The sequence below is a fragment of the Phacochoerus africanus genome, chromosome X, assembly GCF_016906955.1.
Source record: "Phacochoerus africanus isolate WHEZ1 chromosome X, ROS_Pafr_v1, whole genome shotgun sequence".
Taxonomy (NCBI): Eukaryota; Metazoa; Chordata; class Mammalia; order Artiodactyla; family Suidae; genus Phacochoerus; species Phacochoerus africanus.
The window spans coordinates 54,592,195-54,617,507 of record NC_062560.1 but is presented as its reverse complement, the minus strand read 5'-3'; the positions used below and the strand labels follow the sequence as shown (position 1 = coordinate 54,617,507).

Below are 25,313 nucleotides of genomic sequence, written 5' to 3'. Positions count from 1 at the left end.
AAAAATTTATTGAGCAAAACTGGAAAGTCAGTGGAATTTGCCTTTTGATATTCTGGTGTACTGGAAAGGCCAAAAGTTTTGAAGCGAGATATACGTGGATTTGAGTCTTAGTTCTGTCACATATTAGCAGTGTGACCTAGATAGAATAAGTCACTTTACTACTTTGAGACTTAGTTTTTTTTTTTTTCTGTTATATTAGGATAATCATTTGAACCTTACAGGGGATTCCACAAAGCCCAAAAGGAATAACAAACATAAAAGTGCTTTATAAGCTCTTAGGTGCTATACAATTAACAAGATGGGAATGGTAGTAGTAACAATAATAACAAAATTAGAAATGGAGTTATGTCTTACCTAGGCCCTTTACATGGTTGATTATCCATAAATATATGCTGATGTAAATATTAGAATTCGAGATTTATTTTCTAAATAAAGTAGGGGTGAGTTTTCTCCTTGGAAGGACAAGAACCCTGGAAGCATACGCCATGCATGCATATCCGAATGCATATAAACCCTCATATTTGCTGAGCTATGCTCAAACCACTTGAAGCTTGGCTGACTCAGAGGCCTGTTTTGGCATTGACATTCAGATCATTTCCCACTGTGGGCCAACACCTCCCAGTAGGGGTGGTTCTGGATTGGTGTTGACCTAGATTGTTATAGAGTACAGCAAAAAAAATCTAATACCACACAGTTGAACAGCCCTGGGGCTGTTATGAGCAGTCTTAAGCAAGACAATGGCTTTGACCAATTAAGAACAAAGTAAAGATGTATCTTTACCCAATATTTGAGTGTTTCTGTGGTGGTGGTGGTGTTAGAATGAAGGAGAGAAGAAAAGACAGCCAACTATATTAGTGAGGTCCCAAGCAAGTTTTATTGACCAAAGAGGTGGCTGGGAACCCTGAGTAAGAATTCAGGGTTCCCCACCACTTAGGGAGAGTTAAGTTTTATAGGGCAGGGATGATGTGTCAAGTCACATATTCATAAAAGGGTGGTTAGGGTCTGGTCAAGGTGGGAGGTTTAATTTTTAGCTGGCTAAAGTTTATTTATTTTATTTTATCTTATTTATTTCCCCAATACATTATTTTTTTTTTCTACTATACAGCATGGTGACCCAGTTACACATACATTTATACATTCCTTTTTCTCATATTATCATGCTCTATCATAAATGACTAGACATAGTTCCCAGTGCTACACAGCAGGATCTCATTGCTAATCCATTCCAAAGGAAATAGTCTGCATCTATTAACCCCAAGCTCCCAGTCCATCCCCCTCCCTCCCCCTCCCCCTGGGCAACCACAAGTCTATTCTCCAAGTCCATGACTTTCTTCTCTGTGGAAAGGTTAATTTGTGCCATATATTAGATTCCAAACATAAGTGCTATTATATGGTATTTGTCTTTCTCTTTCTGACTTACTTTACTCAGCATGAGAGTCTCTAGTTCCATTCGTGTTGCTGCAAATGGCATTGTTTTGTTCTTTTTTATGTGAGTAGTATTCCATTGTGTATATATACCACATCTTCCTAATTGAATCATCTGTCGATAAATGGCCAAAGTTTAAATAGAACAATGTCCGATAGAACAAATGTCTGATAGTGTTCTGAGGTGCTGGCAAGTACAGGCTGGAGCAGATCTGTAGCTCATGATGACACTTTTATGGCTATTTTGTTGTCCAGAGTTTCCATCTAAAAGATTCCTCTCTGTTTTTAATAGGGAAAGGAGTGAAGGTCTCTTCTTCTGTAGCTTCTTCCTGTTGAGTAGGGCCATCAATTAGTGGGTAGGGTTAGGGTTGGGGGAGTCTGGTGGTATCTGTAGTTCTGCAAAGCCAAGTTCGAGTTGACTCACTTGTCTGTGACTGATTCAATGGTTTTCTGTGAAAAAGAAGAAAACATGAAACAGGGGCGGCCCGGCCATTAGCAGAACAAAGAGAAGGATGAGAGTTATGAGAATGGGGGCTAGCCATGAGATTAAGGAGGAGGCAGAAGGCCAGAAGCCCTGGGTCCCCTGTTGTTGGAACCAGGTTGCTTGTTCTATTAGGCATTTTATGCCTTCTCTGACCAGTCCTGATTTGATTTTGAAAAACAACAACTCTTTTGTAGGGTTACACAAATTCTCCCTTTTTCTGCTGTAAGGAGGTCTAATCCTCATCTATTTTGTAGTACTATTGTGGCCAGGGAGTCAATTTGATCTTGTAAATAAGTCAATAGATCTGTTATTTCCTTGAGGATCTTACTTAGATATTTGTTCCTCTTCCAATTGCAGTTATGATTTCTATCCTGGCCAAAGGCATAGTAAATGTATTGCTCTGTTTGGCCTTAATAAAGTTGAGATGGGTCTTGGGATGGGATCAGTTTCTAGAGAACATTGGATGGGTGGGGCAAGAAAGGTTAAAGTACAAGATTTGGTCCAGTTAGTTGGTAGGTATGCATATATACTGTTACCACAAAGGAAAAAGAGCCCTTGTCCAAAATCAAGGCAGCCTGTGAGATGATAGGTTACTACATGTTTCCATTGTCCAAATCCTCTACAATTTCCTCCAATGACCTGAGGAACACCAAAACTGAAGATAGTAACTGACATTGCCATGTGGGCTGTTCTCAAAGTTTGGAGTAAAATGTATTTGTTTTTTCCTCAGGGGTGTGGTTTTCAGTATCTATCCTATGTTGTGCTATGTCCAGGAATGCTCTATAGGGTGCAGGTAAATTTAATAACATACCGTGATCAGATTTGAATTGGAGAGTGTATTGGCTATCTGGGTTAATGTTTAAGGACCAGATTCCTCATCCCTGACAGAAATATAAGCCATATGAACCTATCCATATTCCCCATAGTGCTGTAGGCCTTGGTGCTCAACTTGAGGTCCCAGCCTCTATATATTCATGATAACTTTGGGGTGATAGGTCTATCGTAAGATTACAATACCTGAGGTCCATATTTCCAAGGGTTTTTCTCCTGAAATTATGTTCCAAGGTTTTCTTCTGATACAGAGAGGGACCTTGGCCACTAAAGGGGCTGATAAATACCCTCGCTGTCCTGAAATTGGAATGAGGTAGGGCAGGAGAGGAGAGACCTGTGTTTGAAATTAGACCTTAAACAAATTAGACCTACCAAAATCTGAGATATCATCTCCTTCTTATAGTTTAAGGAAAACCTGAGTCTGTTCCTAGGCCTATAAGGGGGCAGGATGGGCTTGAAAGGCAGGTGCTGATAGGAATACAAATCCAACAGGGTAAAGAGCAGTTGTGGGTAATGTCTGAGACAATATATATAGAGGTCTGTAATGAAGGGATTAGGTGGGGGGAGAGCTTGGGACATTAGGATGAGTTTAAATATGATCATTAAATAAATTGTATGTTAGAAGACATAGAATAAATGAGTGCCATGTCAAAAGATGTAGAAGGATATCCAAGAAATCTCCTTGGAGCCAAAGGTCAGCGATGTAAGAAAGGAGGTCTCTGTGGTTAGTTAGGTGGTATGAAGAGTCATATGTCAGGTTGTCAATTATGACATTTAGAAAGTTTGTGAGGTGTTTCTTGGGTCTAATTTATTGAGGTAGTAATGATCTGTCATCGAGGTTCTGTTAGTTTTGAGTGATTTTCTTTCCCCAGAGTACTTGATGTACTTCACGAAAGCAGTCTGTGGAGTACCAGGGAACTGTTTTGCAAGGGAGTGTGAGGAGAGCAAATAGAAATTAGATGGCCAAAATGAGGACTAAGAGAATGACCAGGTTAAAGAGAATCTTATCTAGGCCTTGTTATTTAGTCATAGCTTAATAAATGATCAGTGGAGATTGTCTTCAGGTAGTAGTTTCAGCTGTGGCAGTGTTTTCTGCTGCCAAGGAGTCAGTGTCAGTTTCTTCAGGAATTCAGGAAAGTCTCTGGCTGGTAGCAGAAAGCTGAGTAGCTTTCTATTTAGGTGAAGTTGGATAAGGGGAGGAGGTAATGAGAGGGTGTCTAGTTCAGAATTGGAGGCTCATTGAAGCTGTGTGTGATGAATCCATCCTGCTTCTCCCATTAGTTTAGCAGCACTAGGGATGTTGAGCACTACCTGGAAAGGGCCAGTCCATCTGGGTGTTAACAGAAATCCTATGTTTTAGCCAAACCCAGGTTCCAGAATTAGAGTCGAAGGATCATAGTACCGTACAGGAGAGGGTAAATAGTCATTTACATATTGTCTAAGTAGATGGCTGGTTAAATGAGGTCAGGCCATATTTTAGAAAATAGAGAGTTGGGGTTGCCCGTGGCTAGTTGTTGTAAATAAATGATCTTCCATACATTAGTTCAAAAGGACTTATCTCTAGAGTTTTTCTGGGTAAAGCTCATAAGCACATAAGTGCTAATGGCAAGAGGGTAATCTATGTTTGTTGTGTTTCAAGGGTTAATTTGGTTAGCTGTTGCTTTAGGAGGGAATTAGCTTTTTCCACTTTTCCTGAGGACTGGGGATGATAAGTAAGATGATAATTCCACTGGATTCCTAAGAGTTTATAGAGTTCCTAAGTTATGTTTGAGATGAAAGCTGGACCATTGTCTGATTGAAGAGAATTGGGATGGCCAAAGCAAGGCAGAATTTCTTTTAATAGAACTTTTGCTGCTTCAGATGCCTTTTCAATAGTTGTTGGAAATGCCTCAATCCACCCTGCAAAGGTGTCTACCCAGGTGAGTAAATGATGAAAATGTTTTATTTGGGGTACGTGGGTAAAGTCCATTTGCCAGTCTTGTCCAGAAAGGTGTCCTTGAGCCCGATGTGTAGGAAATGGAGGTGGCCTAATCTGACCTTGAGGTGATGATTGGAAGCACATCTTACATGACTATGTGACCTTTTCCAAGTTTGAGTAATCACTTGGGATATTAGCAAAGGTCTAAAACCTACATGGAACTGATTATGTATGAGTTGTAGTATGTCATGTATTTGTTCTTTAAGGATTATAGGCTTGCTGTGTAGAGTCACCCAGTGGTTTTGTGTCTTTGCCCCTAATTCTGTGTAGTCATGTTCTTGTTGATTATAATGAGGTTTAATGAAGTTTGTTTGTAATGGGATGATTTGGGGAAGCTGGGAATTCAAGGCATATCTCTTTGCTTCTTTATCTGCTAGGGCATTTCCCCAGTAAGGGCTGAAGAGGGGGGTTGGTGGCCTTTTATGTGAATAATTGCTATCTTCTTTGGAAGTCATGCTGCCCATAGCAGTGGTGTATAAGGTATCTGTTGACTATTGGAGGGCATTGGGTCATCAAGAAACCTCATTCTTGCCATATATTGCAGCATGTGAATGGAGTATGTGATAAGTATATTTAAAGTCTATATATATATTTTATGATTTTGTCCTTGGCTAGTGCTAAAGTACGAGTCAAAGCCACTACTAATTCAGCTTGTTGAGAGGTGGTTCCAAGGGAAAGTGTAGAGGACTCTAAAACTTTTGTTTCTGTGACAATGGTATAACCTGCTTTATGTGGGGAAGTGTTACTTGCACTGGCATCTGTATACTGATTAGGTGTTTCCGGTATAGGTTTTTCAGATAGTTGAGGAAAGGGGGTTAATAAGGAATCAACTACTTCAATACAGGAATGAAAGCAGTCAATAGATTAGAGAGGTTGGAAGAGCAGGGAAGCTGGGTTAAGGGTTGAACATCTTTTAAAGGGGTCCTCAATGAGAAGGGTGTTTTGGGGCCTATGGAATTAATAAGGTAGAGGCATACATTACATTAATAATATACATTAATAAGGTAGATGGCATACAGGCCATCCTTGGATGACTGACCCTAGTTGTTTGGACAAGTAAGTGATGGGGTGGAGTTCACCTCCATATTGTTGTGTCAGGAGACCCACAGCAAATCCCTCTCTTGCATGTATGTAGAGTAAGAATTATTTAGAAGAGTTAGGAAATCCCAGGGTTGGGGCAGTGAAAAGTGTCTGTTTTAATTTTTGAAAAGGATCCTTAATGGATATAGATGGGCCTGAAGTTTCCTCGATGGGTCTATGTGGAGCCTTGTAAAGTGGCTTTGTCAAAATTCCAAAATTGGGCATCAATAGCCTAAAATATCCTACCAGAACTAAGAATGTTTAAGACTTCTTATTTGTTTAATGGGATAGGCATCTGTTCAAAGAGAGCTTTTCTATCTGTAGTGAGAGCTATGTGTGGGGGGGTTAAGAGAAGTCCAAGATGGATGACAGTTTGTTGACATAGTTGAGCCTTGAAGGGGGATACCCAATATCCCTTGTCAGCCAAGAAATTTAAAAGGAGATAAGTGTGTTGTTGTAAGGGAAAGAATGAGGGGCTTCAAAGCAAGAGGTCATCTACATATTGCAAGATTGTACTAAGTTTTATGTAAAATTGGCTAATGTCTTTGGCTAAGACTTGGCCAAAGGAATGTGGGCTATCTCTAAAACCCTGATAGAGGACTGTCCAGGTCAGTTGAGTAGCTGAGAGAGTGTTCGGGTCAGTCCATATAAATCAATAAATCAATAAATCAATAAATCTGACAGGGTGGGTTTAGGGGAATCATGGAAAAGTCGTCTTTTAACTCAAGGACGGAAAAATAAGAAGTATCAGAAGGGATATGAGACAGCAGAGTGTATGGGTTTGGAATGACCAGGTTAATGGGTAGGACTACCTGATTGATGAGGCGAACATCCTGAAATAAATTAAAGGACCCATCAGGTTTTTTAACAGGAAGGATAGGAGTATTGTATGGAGAGTGAGTAAGCTTAAAAATATTACCCTTTAGGAGGCATTGAATGATAGGTTTTAGGCCTTTTTTGGCATCTAGACTAATGAGATATTGAGATTGGTTAGGGAATTATGTACAGTCCTTTAGTTTTATGACAATGGGAGAGTGATAGCTAGCAATTGTAGGGATACTAGTGTTCCAAACAATAGGGTTTATATCAGAGGGGAAAGAGAAGGGACTGGGAGGGGTAGGCTCTGAGTCTGGCTGGCATAAGAGTATAATTTTGTGTTTGGTTTTTGTGGGGAATTGAATGTAGTCCTGGAATTTAATTAAGATGTCTCTCCCGATTATAGGATTATGGGTATGTGGGGATGACTAGGAATGAATGGCAAAAAGTGGTGTCAAAGAGTGTGCAGATTAAAGGTTCACCCTGTTGTGGTATAGTGGGTAATTGATCTAGAGGTGGGGGAGGTGTAGGTTATACCCTGAAAACTAGGTAGTACAGAGTATGTGCCCTGTGTCTAGTAAGAATGACACAGTCTTACCTGCTACTGCCATAGATCCCCGAGGCTCTAGAGTGGTAGTAAGAGGGTGGGGGCCTGGTGGCCTTGGGCCCTGTCAATCTTCCATGGCCAGGCCCAACAAGTTGTGCATGTTGATAGTCTCTGCAGCAGATTTCATGGGGTTGGGGCAGCAATGGTCTGCCTGGGCTTCCCATAGTCCCCCTTCCAATGTCCCATTTGGCCACATTTATGGCAAGGGCCTGGAAGAGGCCTCATATTGGAGCATTCCCCATGTCCAATGTCCCTCAAAACCACATTTGAAACAGGCCCCTGGTGTGTGTGTGGGGGGGTGTCATTTTATTCTTTGTGTTTAATATGCCTACTTGGGGACCTTGGTTTATTTTTTGAGGATTTTCTTGTATGGCAGCAGCAAGAAGCTGGTATTTAGTTATGGATTGTTTTAGTTTTGGGGCTTTTTCTTCTTCCTATTATTAAAGACCTTTAAATCAGCTTTAATAAGGTCACTTTGTGGGGTCAGGGGGCCATCTTCTAGCTTCTGTAGTTTATTTTTTATATTTAGTACTAACTGAGAGCTAAAGTGCATGTGAAGATAGGTCTTACTCTCTTCACTTTCTAGGTTTAAGATGGTGTATTTAAGACTAGCCTCTGTAAGATGTGACATAAGAGCTGGATTTTCTTGGGGCTCTTGTATTATTTCTCTAATTTTATCATAATTAGCAATTTTTAATGAGCATTTTTTTTCATATCCTCTATTAGGAAGGAGATAAAGTAGCCTCTCTTTTGCCTATCTAGGGAGTCTGTTTGATAGTTCCAATTAGGGTCCACACGAGGGACAGCCAGAGTTCCTGTGGGATTGTTAGCAGGATCTTGAAAGTCTGCATGGGGTTGAGCTACCAGCCAAATTTGTTCCCTTTCTTCAGGGGGATAATAGTTAAGGATAACATATATATCTTGCCAAGTCAGGTCTTAGGAGTGAATGAGATTTTTGGAATTCTTTTTTTTTGTCTTTTTGCCATTTCTTGGGCTGCTCCTGCGGCATATGGAGGTTCCCAGGCTAGGGGTTGAATCAGAGCTGTAGCCACCGGCCTACACCAGAGCCACAGCAACGCAGGATCCGAGCCGCATCTGCAACCTACACCACAGCTCACGGCAACGCCGGAACCTTAACCCACTGAGCAAGGCCAGGGATCAAACCCACAACCTCATGGTTCCTAGTCGGATTCGTTAACCACTGAGCCACGACGGGAACTCCTGGAATTCTTTTGTATAAGTAGTGGGATCTGAGATGAAAGAGTCGAGGCATTTTTCTATTTGGGATAAGTCTCCCAGAGAGAAAGGATCATGAACTCTGGCAATGCCTTTGGCTCCTGTGACCTCCCTTAAAGCAAGGAGAGGGGCCTCTGAAGATTTTTTTGTGTGGGATCTGGTCATGGGGGGATTATGGCTGGGGGGGGGGTTGGGGGCAGGGGTTCAGGGTCATGAGGAATCAGAGTGAGAACGAGGCATCTATGGGGTCAAAGAAATGGAAGAAGGATAGGGAGGAGGATATTTGGATTCAGCTTGTGGGAAGGGTGAGGAGAGACTGCGAGAGGATGTTCATTTAGTAGGAGAACCTGATATGAGTTACAGTCAGAGCAAAGAGAGGGTTGAGACCTTATGTAGACAAACACCTGGATGTAGGGAACTTCTGACCACTTCCCATTGCATTGCAGAAAATTTTCTAGATCACATTGAATTTGGTAATCAAAAATGTGCTGTTTTCAGGCCATTGCCTTCTGTTATCCAATTTATATTAGGGCAAGGCCATATTGCAGAAGAAAATGAGACCCTTGGGCTTAATATCTGGGAGAAGTCCCAGAGTTTAAAGATTATGAAGAAGGCAACTGAGAAGTATGTCCCATGGAGGGAGAGAAAAGGAGGCACCCGTAGCATTAATTTGGGAGTGAAAAGCCGATATATGGAGCCTTTTAGCCCACCTAGGTGCTCTGAGAGGCGTCCCACTGAGAGAGCCTAGGATCTGAACTGGGGAATCCACCCAATCAGAAGGGCATCCCCCTAGGAAAGTCTGAGATCTGAGACAGAGGCTCTGTCCTGATCAGGAAATGTTTTTCCAGAGGAGGGGGATCAACCAGCCCCTGGGACAAGTCAGGACCTGGCTGACTGGACATCCAGACTTTATGAGAGTAGGATCAGTCTGGGTTGGAGAAAAGAGAAAAATAGAAGAGGAGAGCTTCAATATTCACTCACCTTCCACTTGTTTTGAAATGAAGGCCAGTGTGGAGTGTGTTGGGGGGTGGTGGTAATCATCAGAAGGCACTTGAGACCTCAGAGCTCCATAGTCACAAAGAAGAGAGGGAGACTTTCACTCATATGAGCGGTAGTTGCTGGGAGAAAGAACTGAAGAAACCTTCAGAGCTCACCAGGGAGTAGCCCTGGCCTGAGTCTTCAGTTGTTCCAATAGCCTCTCTCCATTCACTGAAAGGCTCTTCAGTTTAGGGGATAGAAAACAGGAAAAGAGTTAAAGAACAGAGGAGGTTTCCACCCTTTTGGGCTAAAAACTACTGCCCCCAAGACCTAGAAGTACCTTCAGAAAACCCCCAGAGAGTAGCCCTGGGTGGTGTCATCAATTGTTCCTCCAAGCCTTGGAGCATTAGGAGAAGCCTGGAAATTAGAAAGGGAGGGCCGGTTAACACTCCTGGGTTTCAGCACCAAAATGTTAGTGCATAGGAGAGAAGAAAAGACAGTCAACTGGAGCAAGATGTCTCGAGCAAGTTTTATTGACCAGAGAGATGGCCTGGGGCACTGAGAAAGAACTCAGGCCCCCCACCGCTTAGGAAGAGTTAAGTTGTATAGGACAGGGGTCGTGTGTTGTGTCATAATCATGGGACTGTGGTTGGGGTCTGGTCCAGGTGGGAGGTTTAATTTTTAGCTGGCCAAAGTTTAAACAGACAGAAATAATGTTCTGCAGTGGTGGCAAGTATGGGCTGGAGTAGATCTATAGCTCATGGTGACACTTTTGTGGCTGCTTTGCCTAAGATTCAAACCTATAGCTCATGATGACACTTTTAAGGATGGTTTGCTGTTCAGAGTTTCCACCTAAGAGGTGGTATCATTTATCCATGTTTGATAACTGAGCCAGCTGTCATAAGACCTGAGTTCTCTACTGGGTTTCTTTTTTTTTTTTAATTGAAGTATGATTGCTTTACAATATTATGTTAGCTTCATGTGTGCAGAGTAGTGATTCAGTATTTTTTGCAGATTATATTCCATTATAGGTTATTACAAGATAATGTCTACAATTCCTTATGCTATGCAGTATATCCTTTTTACTTTATATTTTATATGTAATAGTTTGTATCTGTTAATCTCATACCCTAATTTATCCCTCTCCCTTTCCCTCTCCTCTTTGGTAACCACGAGTTTGTTTTCAATATTTATGAGTCTGTTTCTCTTTTTCACATAGATTTACTTGTATAACTTTTTAGATTTTGTGTGTAAGTGGTAGAATACAGTACTTGTCTTTCTCAGACATATTTGACCAAGCATAGCGTACTCTAGGTACATCCATGTTGCTGCAAATGGCAATATTTCTTTATTTTTTATGGCTTTGAGGTCTTTTGTGGTTCCATATGAATTTTAGGATTTGTTCTAGTTCTTCTAGTTCTGTGAAAAATGTCATTATATATTAGAAAATGTCATAGGTCTTTTGATAGAGATTGCATTAAATAAGATTGATTTGGGGAGTATGGGCATTTTAATTATCTTAATTGCACCGGGAGATCTATTGTGGCACAGCAGGTTAAGGATCTAGCATTTTCTCTATAGTGGCTTTGGTCACTGCTGTGGCACAGGTTCAGTCCCTGTCCTGGAAACTTCCACATGTTGTGGAGGGTGGCCAAAATAATCTTAATTGCACTGGATATCTTTCCATTTCTTTTATCATCTCCAGTTTCCTTCATTATTGTTTTATAGTTTTCAGAGTATAGGTCTTACAACCTCCTTGGTTAAGCTCATTGCTGGGTATGTTTAATGTGGTTTTAAATGGTATTAGTTTTTCAACTTTCTCTTTCTGCTATTTCATTATTAGTGTATAGAAACAAACAGATTTTTGTATATTAACCATATGTCCTGTAACCTTGTTTAAATCATTTATTAGTTCTAATAGTTTTCGCATGGAGAATTTAGGGTTCTCTATACAAAGTATCATATCATCTGTAAATAGTGACAGTTTTACCTCTTTCCCTTGCCAATTTGGATATATTTTATTTCTTTTTTTCTTGTCTGATTGCTAGGGTTAAGACTTCCAATACTATATTAAAGAGAAGTGGTGAGACTGGGCATTTTTGTTTGTTCTTGAATTTAGTGAGAAGGCTTTCAGCTTTTCAGCATTGAGTATTATGTTAGCTGGGAGTTTGTCATGAATGTCCTTTATTACGACGAGATATGATCCCTCTATATGCACTTTAATGAGAGCTTTTATCATAAAAAATAGATGTTGAATTTTGCCAAATACTTTTTCTGCATCAGTTGAGATGATCATGGGATTTTTATTCTTCCTTTTGCTAATCTACTGTATTACATTGATTGATTTGCCAATGTTGAGCCATCCTTGTGGCCCTGGAATAAATCCAGCTTGGTCATAGTATATGATCCTTTTTATATATTTTTATATATAGTGTGCTAATATTTTGCTGAGGATTTTTTCATTTACATTCATCAAAGATATTAGTCTGTAATTTTCTTTTTTTTTTTGTAGTGTCTTTGTCTGCTTTGGTATCAGGACAATGGTGGCCTCATAGAGCAAATTTGAAAGTGTTCCCTCCTATTCAATTTTTTGGAATAGTTAGAGAAGAATAGACATTAGTTTTTCTTTAAATGTTTGGTAGAATTCTCATATGAAGATGTCTGCTCCTGTACTTTTGTTTGCTATGATTTTTTTTATTACAGATTCAATTTCATTTTCCGTGATTAGTCTGTTCACATTGTCTGTTTCTTCTTAGATTTGGCAGACTGAATGGTTCTAGAAATTTATTCATTTTTTCTAGGTTGTCCAGTATAACTGTTCACAGTATTCTCTTATGGTTTTTTGCATTTCTGTGTAATCGGTCATTATTTATCCTCCTTTTTATTTTGTTTCTGTGAAATCAGTCATTATTTGTCCTCCTTTTTATTTTGTTTATGTGGATCCTCTCTTCTTGATGAGAATGGCTAAAGATGAACCAATTTTGCTAATCTTTTTTTTTAAAGCACTTGGTTTCTTTGATCTTTTCTATTGTGTTTTTGATTTCTATTTTATTTCCTTTCTAATCTTTATTATTTCTTCCCTTCTGCTGATTTTTTAGATTTGTTTGTTCTTTTACCAGTTCTTTTAGGTGGCAATTTAGACTGTTCATTTGAGATTTTCTTGTTTCTTGAAGAAGACCTATATTGCTATGAACTTCCCTCTTAGAATTGCTTTTGCTGCATCCCATAGATTTTGGAAATTTGTGTTTCCATTTTTATTTGATTGGAGTTATTTTCCGATTTCCTCTCTGATTTCATTGTTGAAACTTTGTTTTTTTAATAGCATGATTTTTAGTCTTCATTTGTTTTTTTCTTTACCCATTTTTCTCTCTATGGTCTATTTCTAATTTCATACCATTGTGGTCTGAAAAAAATGCTTGATATAATTTCTATCATCTTAAATTTGTTGAGGTTTGTTATGTGATCTATCCTGGAGTACATTCCATGTGTACTTGAAAAGAGTGTTTATTTTTCTGTCTATGTGTATAATATCCTGTAGACATCAATTGTAACTGGTCTATTGCATCATTTACTGTCACCTTAATGATTTTCTGTCTGGATAATCTGTCTGTGGATGCTGGCAGGGTGTTAAAGTCTCCTACTATTACTGTATTATTGTCAATTTCTCCCATTACATCTGTTAGTATTTGCTTTATATATTTAAGTACTCCTGTATTGAGCATGTATATGTTGATGAATATAATATCCTCTTATTGCATTTATCCCTTTATCATTATATAATGCTCTTCTTTGTCTTATTAAATAGCTTTTTTGGCCACACCCACAGCATGCAGAAGTTTCCAGGCCACAGATCAAACTCATGCCATAGCCATGGCAATGCCAGATCCTTAACCCACTGAGCCATCAGAAAACTCCCTCTCTTTGTCTTATGTTATAGCCTTTATTTTAAAGTCTACTTTTCTGATATGAATATTGCTATTCCTGCTTTCTTATCTTCCATTTGCATGAAAAATATTTTTCTATCCCCTCACATTCAGTCTAGGTGTGTCTTTAGCCCTGAAGTGAGTTTCTTGTATTCGGCCTATTGAAGGGTTTTATTTTTTATCCAGTCAGCCACCATATGTCTTTTGATCAGAGCATTTAGTCCATTAATGTTTAAAGTGATTATTGATAGGTCTGTTACTTATCACCATCCTATTACTTTTTCTCTAGTAATTTTTGTAGTTCTTTTCTGATAATTTCTTTTTGTTTCTCCTTTTGTTGTTTGATCATTTTCATTTGTAGTATGTTTGGGTTTCTTTTTGTTTGTTTGTTTCTGTATATTTATTTTAGGTTTTTGATTTGTGGTTACTATGCTGTTTATATATTTTGACCCATAATTATATCTACTATTTAAACTGATCATTGCTGGATTTCTTTGTGTGTTGTGTGTAGTCTTTTCCAGTCTTTCCCCTCAGTAAGAGAAGGGAAGGGAGGGGAGCCTCAGTATCCTTATCTTTTAAGCAGAGGAAGTGCTCTTTGACTGTTCTAAGAACACAGACTTCACTTGCTAACTGAGTCTGACTAGATATGTCCTCAGTTTCTCCTCATACTCACAGGTTTTTGGACACATTTACTGCTCATATTTCTTAATAGGTGGGTTATAGAAAGGAATGAAAAGTTAAAACCAGGTAAGTGTTAGGAGGGGCAAGAAATTATAGCTATTACTGGAAGCAAGATTTTGACAAAATTTGTGTTTTTTTTGTTTTTTTTTCTTTAACCACACCCATGACATGTGTAAGTTCCTGGGCCAGGGACTGAACCTGCACCACAGCAGTAATGAGGGCCACAGTGGTGACAATGCCATATCCTTAACCTGCTGAGCCACCAGTAAAGTCCGTATTTGTGTATTTTAATTAACCAAACTTTCCATACCATGTAAAACTTCAGGTACCAGAGAATTGTCCAGACCTGGAGTTCTTCTTTGCAGTTACAGACAGGATTCTGAGGTTCTTCCTTTCCCAAGATATCTGAGCAGTGTAGAGAAGGTCCAGGATACCTCAGATACTGGCTTTGGATTTCTTCTTTACTAACTTCTGCCCCCTTTATCACTATCACTGGCCTTGCTTAAGCATAACCTTCCCTCCCACCCCTCAGCCACCTTAATTCTGGTAATTCTGAGAGATGGACCATGTTCACCAGCAGCAAGAACTCTCTAAAAGGATCTGAGTCTGGACTCAACCTAAGGGGTATTCTCTTACCACAGGTAACTTGAACCAGAGATCCAAGACACTAGAAACCTACAAGAACATCACTGGATACTTGAACCCCCAGGGACCAGGAACCAAGTATGTTAATGAGGTAAGACATCTTTCCAAGTTTCATCTTGGAACTTGTTGAGCCTCTGGAACCATTTATTTCTTCTAAGCTATCTTTTAACTGTATATATTGCTTACAGCTTCCAACATGTGGAATGGAAGCAATTTTTAAAATGGGTTTCTAAGCTATTTTATGACTACAAAAATGTTGGGAGTATTAACCTTTTTTCCCTGAGGTTAATTTTTCTGTGAAATAAATCAAGGTCTTTTTATGGCTTCCACACAGCCTGCTGCTGCCGATGTCTTTGGCTACCTTTCCTGTGGCAGATGGGAGGGTGGGCTGTGAGATTTTAAACCATGGGAAATTTGATTTACTTTTATTACATCTTTTGGGTTTATGACCATCTTCAGTGATGATTGGTGGCATATTTATGTGCATTTGCTTGGAAATGTTTTATAAATGCATATATATATAATAGCTGGTTTTGGAGTTCAGTGATGGCTGGCTTCTTTATCTCCATGTCATTATATCCATGTCTCTTGAGTATTTATGTAAGTATAATAAGTGTAGTTTTCTCACTGTATCTCTGTTCATGTGCATGTCTATTCACATATGCCTATATATACATCTTTGCCCATCTATATGCGTGGCAAAGTACTATTTCATGCATATATGGTTGTCCCAGAGCATGACTAAAATGAGTCTTTTTAACTTAACTCGCTGCTTGTGTGTGTCTGTTCTCTCTCTCTCTTTCTCTCCCTCTCTCTCTCTTTCTCTCTCTATGCGTCTGTATCTATAGATATAGTATCCTTCTGTGTGTATCCGTGGGTGTTTTAACATTTGGTGCTTTTGTTGTATGTGTTTGGATCTATGGGCATGTTCATTTGCATTTTTTGCTTGAGGTGTGTATAGATGCTTGCCTTCTAATGTGTCTGTGTGTCTGCATGAGTCAGTCTATGTGGGAATAAACATGTTTGGACATAAAAGGCTGCAGTTCTGTGGTTAAACCCTAGTGAGATTAGAGCTGAGATATCTGGCCTAGTGACTTACCTTTTACTATCACTAAGCTCCAACTTGAATATTTTCACTCAGAAATAGACTTCTGGAGTTCCTGTTGTGGTGCAGTGGAAACGAATCCGACTAGGAACCATGAGGTTACATGTTTGATCCCTGGCCTTGCTCAGTGGGTTAAGGATCCAGTGTTGCCATGAGCTGCAGTGTAGGTCTTAGATGCAGCTTATATCTGGCATTGCTGTGGCTCTGGCATAGGCCAGAAGCTACAGCTCCAATTACACCCCTGGCCTGCGAACCTCCATGTGCTGTGGGTGCAGCCCTAAAAAGGACAAAAGACAAAAAAAAAGAAAGAAAAAGAAAAGAAAAGAAAAAAGAAAAGAAAATAAATAGACTTCTAGCCACAGCAGTTCTGGCTTGTTTCATGACAACCACCACCTAGAAACTCTTGGTCAGGGAGATGTATCATGAAGTTGAGATTTTGTTTTATAGTTTGGGAGTTGCAAAGTGAGGCCCAGAGGAAAAGTTCTATGGCACTGGGCTTGCCTTCTTTTCTTTGCTACCTCTGCCCAGTTGCCTTTTTGCCAGCCTTCCCTCAGTAGAGTTCCTTGGTCTAGGCTCAGCATGGCCCATTCCTCCTAATCTGAAGGGCATCAACAGACAGGTCTGAACACCTATTTTCATTTGAACCAGGTCTCCACACTAGTTCTCATTTTATCAGCGTCCTCCTAATCAATAATTTGTGTATGCTTAAAGGCAGCAGCTTGTCATTTGTTTTTTCTTTTTAATTCTTTATTCATTTATTTTGTTTCATAATTAATATTCTCAGTCATGGATTTCTTCTCACTAATTGTGGGGTCAGACAGAAGAGAAGCATATTATAAAATGATTGCCATCATTTTGTAAAGTTTGAAAATTAAATTGAATTTTTTAACCACAGATTAGTCTTCTTTTACAAAATGTACTTTGCTGATTATAAATAGTTCTCCTGAACTGTTTCCCTTTGAAATATTTTAAGTCACATTTGGTCCAGCTCAGGGAGCAAAGTTCTTTACAAGTAGTAGGTTATTATATATTGACTACATTTAGTAAATGAGGGAATTATTTGATTAAATTTGTTTGCCATCTTAATAGAGAAAGGTAGGAGATAAGCCATATGGAGAGTTATTTAAAATAAATTTCATATTATTAAAACAATCATACAAATGAACCTATCTACAGAAAAGAAACAAACTCATGGACCTGGAGAACAGACTTGTGGTTGCCAAGGGGGAGGAGGTGGGATTTGGATGGACTGGGAGTTTGGGCTTAGTAGATGCGAACTATTGCATTTGGAGTGGATAAGCAATTAGATACTGCTGTATAGCACAGGGAACTTATCTAATTCCTTGTGATAGAACATCATGGAACTATGTCCGGTCAATTGATGGAGGATAGCATGAGAAAAGCAATGTATAAATATGTATGACTGGGTCGCTTTGCCATATAGCAGAAATTGGCACAACATTGTAAATCACTATACTTTGATTTTTAAAAAAAAATATGAAAAAACCCAATAGAGTATAGTAGTCATTTGTGCAAAGGCCCTTTCTTTGAGGAAGCCAGACTTTGTAAGGCCCCAAGAAGTGAAATCCAGGGAGGTAGTTCCAGCAGAATAAAGTATCTAGACTCAGGGGTTAAAAGGAATGATGGCAGTCACCAAGGAAACCTTGAGGAAGCTCTATGGCATCTACAGCACTCGAAATGCTTAAGCAATTTTTTTTAGCCCTGCTTAGCACTTGGTCCTCCTATGATTTTAATAGTAATAGAATGGCTTAAATCTCCGTGACATTTTACAAAATGCTTTTAAATTCAACATTTTATTTACCCTCACTGTAGACCTGTCAATAAATATTATCCCCATCTTGTTCATGAAAATGCTGAGGCTTAAAGTGGGAACATGACTGATCTAAAGTCACCTTGTTAGTAAACGGGAAAGCCAGGATCCAAACTCTCTGTATGACCCCAAATCAAAATGCAGGACTTCTCTGCCTTGTCTTTCACATCCCTGGAGAACTCAGAGTTAGGAGCAAAATACTTTTTAAACAGACTAATCTAAGATAATTTAAAAAGGAGAATCTAGTGGTGGACTACAATATTCAAGACTTTTTAGAAGAAGTGGAATTTGGATTTGGCCCTGAAGGATGGGAAGGGATGAAATAGGCAGAGCAGATGGAGGTCTATAGGGGAGACCCACTCTCCCTGTCCCATGGGAATACTGAGTTCAAGCTGGTCTCCTAGTAACAGTGTTAGGAGTAAATAGGACTCATGCTTTACATGTGTGTCTACCTGATATCTAAGAGAGCAGTCTTGACATATACTACCATTTATTACCTGGGAAGACTGTATTATCTCCATTTTACAGATGAAAAAAAAATGAAGCTGAGAGAAAGTAAAAGACTTTCCCAAGGTCAAAAAAAAATTATCAGAGTCAGGATGGGTTTATTTGTGGCTTCAAGCCCAATGACCTGATACCTATTTCATATTCATATCTTCCCACTTAAGGAAGATAGCAGGTTATCCACAGTAGGTCTTAAAGCATGTGGATCTAGCCATATTCTGCCTCCATCACCCCCACTATCTGCTGCCTTTTCTAGGGCTCCAACTTGACTGGCCTTGGCTTTGGCAGACTGAACATCAGCTGATAATCTCTGACAGAACATGCTATGATAGTAGCCCCATCCCATAAAGCCAGGAAGGGAGGTAGGGATATACTGGAAGCAATACTAGTACCCAGGTCACCTTTAATCTAGGTACTGGTGTTGATTCCACCAGTACCTTGTTGTCTCCCTCTTGGTGGTTTTTCTCTTCAACCTTCATGTCAAAAAGCCAACCATGATTTCTACCTAAAGTTAAAATTAGCTAGCCTTTTCTCCCCAAGACTAGGCTGAGAAAACTTTTTCTGAAGGAAACCTATTAATCAATTGATAAGGATAAATTTCTTTAGAGGAGCTGGGGAGGATGAGCTTTGAGTTTCAGGATCCAGTATGTTTCCCTTAACTCTGGGTTCTAAGCAAAGGCTTATCTGCATCTGATTACATTTTTTTTTTGTACAGCATAGACTTTCTGATCACAATACTATAAGTGCTGAAGTTTTTAAAATGCAACCACATTGGTTATCTCTTTGAAGTCTATACCCCTGGGAGAGCAAGGCAGGTATTGTTTGTCCCTATTTAACAGAGGCAGGTAATAAGTCTCAAGTTGATCTTGAACAACTTGTTTGAGATCATCTAGCATTGCAGAACCAGTGTTGGAACCTGGGTTCTTGATTATCAAGTTTATGTAAATTTTACTACATCTAACTGGATTATCTTCATGGCCTTGGATTTTTTTTTTCTTTTTAGGGCTGCACTTGTAGCATACAGAACTTCTCAGGCTATGGATCAAATCAGACCTACAGCTGCTGCCCTGCACCACAGCTCACAACACCAGATCTGAGCCTTGTCTGTGACCTGCACCACAGCTCATGGCAATGCCTGCTCCTTAACCCACTGACTGAGGCCAGGAATCGAACCTTTATCCTCATGGATACTAGTTGGGCCTGTTACCACTGAGCCACAACAGGAACTTCTGGCCTTGGATTTTAAAGCTCCTTTCTTGCTGAGAATCCAGACCACTTTGGTTCAGCTTTACTAATATATAATTTACACAAAATAAAATTCACCAAGTTTAAGCATACAATTTGATGCATTTTGATGAATATGTATACTCATGAAACCACAACATGATTATAATATAAAATATTTTCGTCATCCCATAAAGTTCCCTCATGTCACTTTCTAGTCAGTGTTGTCTCCCCACTCCCCTTGCAGCCACTGATCTGCTTTTGATCTTTATAATTTTGCCAGAATTTTATTTTATTTTATTTTTACTTTTTAGGGCCACACCTGTGGCATACAGAAGTTCCCGGACTAGGTGTCAAATAGGAGCTGCAGCTGCTGGTCTATACCGCAACCACAGCAATGCAGGTTCCGAGTCATGTCTGCAACCTACACCACTGTTCATGGCAATGCTGGATGCTTAACCCACTGAGGGAGGCCAGGGGTCCGACCCGAATCCTCATGGATACTGGTCGGATTCCTTACCACTGATCCACAATAGGAACTCATTTAATTTTGCCAGAATTTTAAAACTAGTAATAATTAATTTGTATTTAAAAAGTCATGAGGATAGTAATGATCTCTGTTCTGAATTTTGCAAATTTACAGGGAATTGAAATGATTTTCTCTAAGTCATGCAGTAAGTTTGTGTATTTATTCATTTATTTATTCATTCAGAAGACAGACTGTGTTCCAAGAACTGAGCTGAGTGCTGGGATACAGACTTTCAAAAGAAACTGTGCTCTCAAGGAGTTCAGTCTAACCAGGAGAGAACCATAAACCAATAAGGAATCAGAGCAATGTGATACATCCTAAGAAAAGGATTGAACCAGGTCTGTAGAAGTACTTAATTCTACTTGAAGAAGTCAGGGAAACAGACTGGATCCTGAATCCCAGGGGAGATTTTCTTTGAAAAATTATCAGTAGTTCTAAAAATGATGTGTAGGGGGTAGATGAGAGGGATAAGGTTGGAGAGCTCTTTCCAGACCTAGAGAGGGCAAAAGTGTGAAGAAAACAGTCAGCACACCAGCCTTGGGGAACTGCAAGATGGATGAGATGGTGGACATCCTGGCAAAAGTTCAAAAGAGTTCCAAAGGATAGAGGTCCTAGTGGGCTTGATAATAACCTTGATGGCAATTGGCAAGTTTTAGAGAGTGCCAAAATGATAATTATCTTCTGAAGCCCTGATGTATTGGGACTTTCAAGAATGTTTAGAGTTGGAGAAAAGTTCAGTGTTGAGAGCAGGTTTCATTTCCTTGCTTAGATGGCAAAGATATGTTATTTCAGAGACCTGGAGGATCTTGCAAAATTCCATTTGCATTTTTCCTGGAAAGTAGGATCAGTAGAGGCTGTTCTTCTCAGCCCTACCCTTATAGGAGCTTCAGATTGTGGGGAGCTCAGAGCTGGAAGTGATGTATTTGTCATGAACTTGTTATGCTGCCAGCATTGCTGTAGCTCACTATAAACTTGAGAACCAGATGAACCTCACTCTTCCAGAAGCCAAAACCTTCCATGAAAGAGAAGCTTTTATACAACTACAGAGCATATGCTCAGAAATTGAGTTCTAGAGTCAGACAGGTAGGAGTTTTCATCTCCAATCTGGCTGGCATAGGGACCTGAGAGGGTTCCCCCTCCTCTGATATCAGTCAGTTCTTTGATTCTCTGATTCCAAATGGTGTTTTACAATTCAATTCAATTCTGACACTAACTACACAGAATTAATATCAGATTATGCAAGTTTAAGAGCTTAGTCCCGGAGTTCTCTTGTGGTGCAGCAGGTTAAGGATCTGGCATCATCACTGCAGTGGCTTGGGTCACTCCTTAGGCATGGATTTGATCCCTGGCCCAGGAACTTCTAGGTGCCACAGGTGAAGACAACAATCAGCATACCAGCTAAAGGAAAAAAGAAGTTTAGTCCTACAAGAGTACCCTCATTTTAGATAACACTCTTAATTATCAGATTCCTGGATTATTCACACTTCTGTTCTACTTGGCTACAAATTTTGGCATTCCCACTTACTCCTCCAAGGTTTATCTTAAGAGATACAAATCAGGAATAGCCAAACTGAAGAATTATAAAGGGCAATGTATTGGAGTAGAAGGGTGTATAACTCTGTGCCCTCTCTAGACACAATGTCCTAGCACCTCAATGTGTTCACCAACCTGCAAGGAAGCTCTATGAACCCTGTTGTTTGGGGGGGGGGGTTCTGGAAGTTTCATTTTGTTGGCATGGTTGATTAAATCATTGGCCTTTGATGGCTGAATTCAATCTCAGACCCCTCTCCCCTCCTGGGAGGTTGGAGAGTGAGGCTGAAAGTTTTAACCGATTTGTTCTTTTTGGTGACCTGCCCCCATTCTGAACTACGAGTTATCTCATTAACTTATAAAAGAAATTCTTGTCACTCTGAAATTTCCAAGGGTTGTAGGAACTCACTTGCCAGGATCCACAGACAAGGACCAAATATTTATCTTTTATTATATACCACAGGACCCAAAGATTTCTTCTGATGGCAAGCCATTGAAAGAGCACTAAATGAGGAGTCAGGAGCACTGGGCTCTAGCACTGGCCTTGGGTAAATTGGGGGCCCTTCTCTCCCACTCTTCTCTGGACATAAGAAAATTGAACTGGATGCTCTCAGAGGTCCTTTTAGCCTAATCCCAATCAAAGTTATATGGTAGTCAGAGAGATCCCCTAGCTGTCCACATAAAGCCAGACCTCACCATTGACTGGGTTTCCCAGAAAATAAGTGCTCCAGGTCCGTAAAGCCTAGACAGAACAAACTGATCAAAAATGTTCTTTCTTTCCTTCTGCTCCACTTAATTCTAGGGTTTGGACTAGTGTAAGGTGAGTGAGGCATTTGCCTTGGACATAAATTTTAAAGGGGAGGTGCCAAAAAACTCAATAATCATGATAAATAATTAATATAACATAATAAATATAATATTTTAAAAAATGAAATTGGTACAAAAATCCACATTTAATAAAATAACAAAATTTTAAGTAAAGACAGGATCAGTATTATTGATTTTTTCCTTTTTCCTTGGATTCCAACGTGGTTTGGCACAGCACTGCTCAATTCTCTTTCATTTCTCCCAAGTAGACAAATCACCTCACTTAGGGATCCAAGATGAAGCTAGATTCCTGCATTATGGAAATTGGGTTTGTGGCATGCTCTTTAAGAAAAGTGACTAGTATATGGAATTCCCACTGTGGCGCAATAGGATCAGTGGCATCTTGGGAGTGCTGGGATGCAGGTTTAATCCCTGGCTCAGCACAGTGGATTAAGGATCTGGTGTTGCCACAGTTGCATCTTAGTTCACAACAATGGCTCAAATCTGACCCCTGGCCTGGGAACTCCGTATGCCACAAGGCAGCCAAGAAAGAAAAAAAAAAAGAAAGGAAGAATAAAATAATTTAAAAAAAAGGAATGAAGGAAGGAAGGAAGAAAAAGAAAGAGAAAGAAAGAAAGAAAGAAGAAAGAAAGAAAGAAAGAAAGAAAGAAAGAAAGAAAGAAAGAAAGAAAGAAAGAAAGAAAGAAAGAAAGAAAGAAAGAAAAGAGAAAGAAAGAAGAAATAAGAGAAAGGTGACTAGTATATAATAAAAGCATAATGGTGAAGAGTATGGCCTTTGGAGCTAGACAGCTTACTATCCTGTTATGTCTACTAGTCGTTACATGTGTAAACTTAAACAAATTTTTTAACAATTATGTTTCTCTATAAGATATGAATAAGAATAGTAGCTACTGCTTAGGGGCTATTCTGATGGCTAAATTAATTGCTATATGTGAATATCTAACCAAGAAACCTGGCACATGGCATGTGCCCAGTGAATATTTGATCTTGTTATATTTTGGAAGATTTTAGTTTAGAACAACATGAAGGTTAGTAATGATGCTGCATTAGATGACTGAGGCTGATTGTCATTCTTCCTATTGCTCTATAAAAGCTTCTGAACACTTTTGAGTACATTGTTGCTTGAGGCAGAGAGATGAAGTGCATGACTTTAGAAAGTTGTTTCCATTTATTATGATGCTTGTGACAAAATAGTTTTAAATGTGAGTTAAAAGCCACTATATTGTGTTGATCTATTCGAACTATCCAGAAAGTGTTGAACTACCTTTGATGAACTGTGTCCTACATTGTGGATTTATAGCCATTAGAGTCAACATAGCCAGTTGAATTTCCCTGAGGTTCTGGAATAGTCCCATGCTCTACTACCCCTAAGGGAAGCTATAGAAGTATATGGGGCATTGCCCAGGTTCAGAACTCTCTGACTAAGCCTAGGATTGATTGATCTTTTAATTAATTTAATTCTAATATGCTGGATAGGTAATATTTGAGTGTCTACTTTGTTCTAGCACCTGTGCTGAGCCCTCCGGTAGTAGGGAGGAGTTAGTCTTAGTCCCTGCCCTCAAAGGGCTCCTACTCCAGTAGTGGAGAAAGATATGGTCTCCACTAACTTAAAATTAATTTCCTCCTTCCCAGTCTGTATTAGTCAGAGTTTTCCAAAGAAACAGAGCCAATATATATTTGTATTTATACACACACATAAAGATATTTATTATGAAGAATTGGTTCATTTAATTTTAGAGGCTGGAAGTCCAAGCTGCAGAATGCACCAATGGGTAGGGAAAGCCAATATTTCATTTAGAAGGCCATCAAGGAGGAGGAGCTGAAGTTCCAGGTAAAGTCTGAAGGCACTCTGCTGGAAAATTCTCTTTTACTTGGGCCCTTATATTCAGACTTTAACTGATTGAATGAGACCCATCCACATTATGGAGGAAAATCTGCTTTACTGATTAAAATGTTACTCTAATCAAAACACCCTGGAAGAAATATATGCTCAGACCTATTTATAGCAAAATGAGAGGGAAATACTCATGATAATTACAATCTTCATTTCCATAACTGGTCACATGGTCATAGTTTGTATTTATAACTGCTTTCTTCTACTATCCATTCAGTATTCCCTTTGCCCTAAAGTAACTCAGCTGGCTGTAGTTGTCTACCTACATGATGGGATGACCAAACCTTCACTTCTGAAGGATCTGGGCCATCAGTAGTCCTACCTGTCTTAGGTTGTGGTAGTTTCCCATTGAGTTTACTCACAGAGAATGGTAATATTGAGATGCCCTAAGGAGTCTCCTACACCAGACATACTCTTCCTAACCTCCATTGTGAAGTAATAGTCCAGTTTCTCCTTGATAGTCAGGATCTATTACTAGGCAGCATAGTAAATTCCTTCTTTGTCTATTGATTTAGAGGCAAAATTTAGAGGACCTAAGTGTAGAAGTCCTATGTGTGTGCTATGAACTTCCAAATGATGAGTTATATCTGACTGATGAGGAGCTTTCCATATGAAATTTCATGGACAGCTCACTTTTGAGCTGGGCCTTGAAGGAACCTCTGGAAGCCCAGTGCTGACTTAAACCAGAGAGACTGTGGAGGACCCTCCAAGGGAGGATACAGTGCCATTGATTGAGCAACTGCTATGTGCTCTGCTCTAGCCAAGGTGCTTAAAGCCCATGCTTAGTTAAACTCAGAAATCTGAGAAGGTGGAACTCAAGCTCTTCTCTTGCCAGACCCAATGTCCTATATTCTATCTTCTCTCCAGCTTTTACAATGTACTTAGGGGAAAGTCTGAGCTTTCTCCACTGTGGTATGCAAAATAATGGCCACCCAAAGAGGTCCTCATCCTAATTTCCAGAACCTATGAATATGTGCCTTATCTGACAAAAGGGACTTTGTCGATGTGATTAATTTATGGGTCATGAGATTGAGGGGTTTACCCTGTATTATTTGGGTGGGCCCAAAATAATCACAAGGTTCCTTATAAAGAAACATCAGAGGTAGGAAAACAGAAAGAGATGTGATAATGGAAGCAGGAAAGCCAAAGTCAAAGACAGACTACAAGAAGCTACTTTGCTGATT

The 25,313-nt window shown here is 39.5% G+C and overlaps 1 protein-coding gene across 2 annotated transcripts in view; it reads left to right on the top strand.

The window, feature by feature from the left end:
* Positions 1-25,313, top strand: part of ARHGEF9 (Cdc42 guanine nucleotide exchange factor 9) — a 298,553-nt gene that overhangs the window by 30,667 nt on the left and 242,573 nt on the right. For both annotated transcript variants that reach the window (XM_047764828.1, XM_047764824.1), the window contains exon 3: positions 14,681-14,775. In XM_047764828.1, coding sequence (XP_047620784.1) covers positions 14,681-14,775 — 95 coding nt within the window. The remainder of the gene's footprint in view (positions 1-14,680; positions 14,776-25,313) is intronic.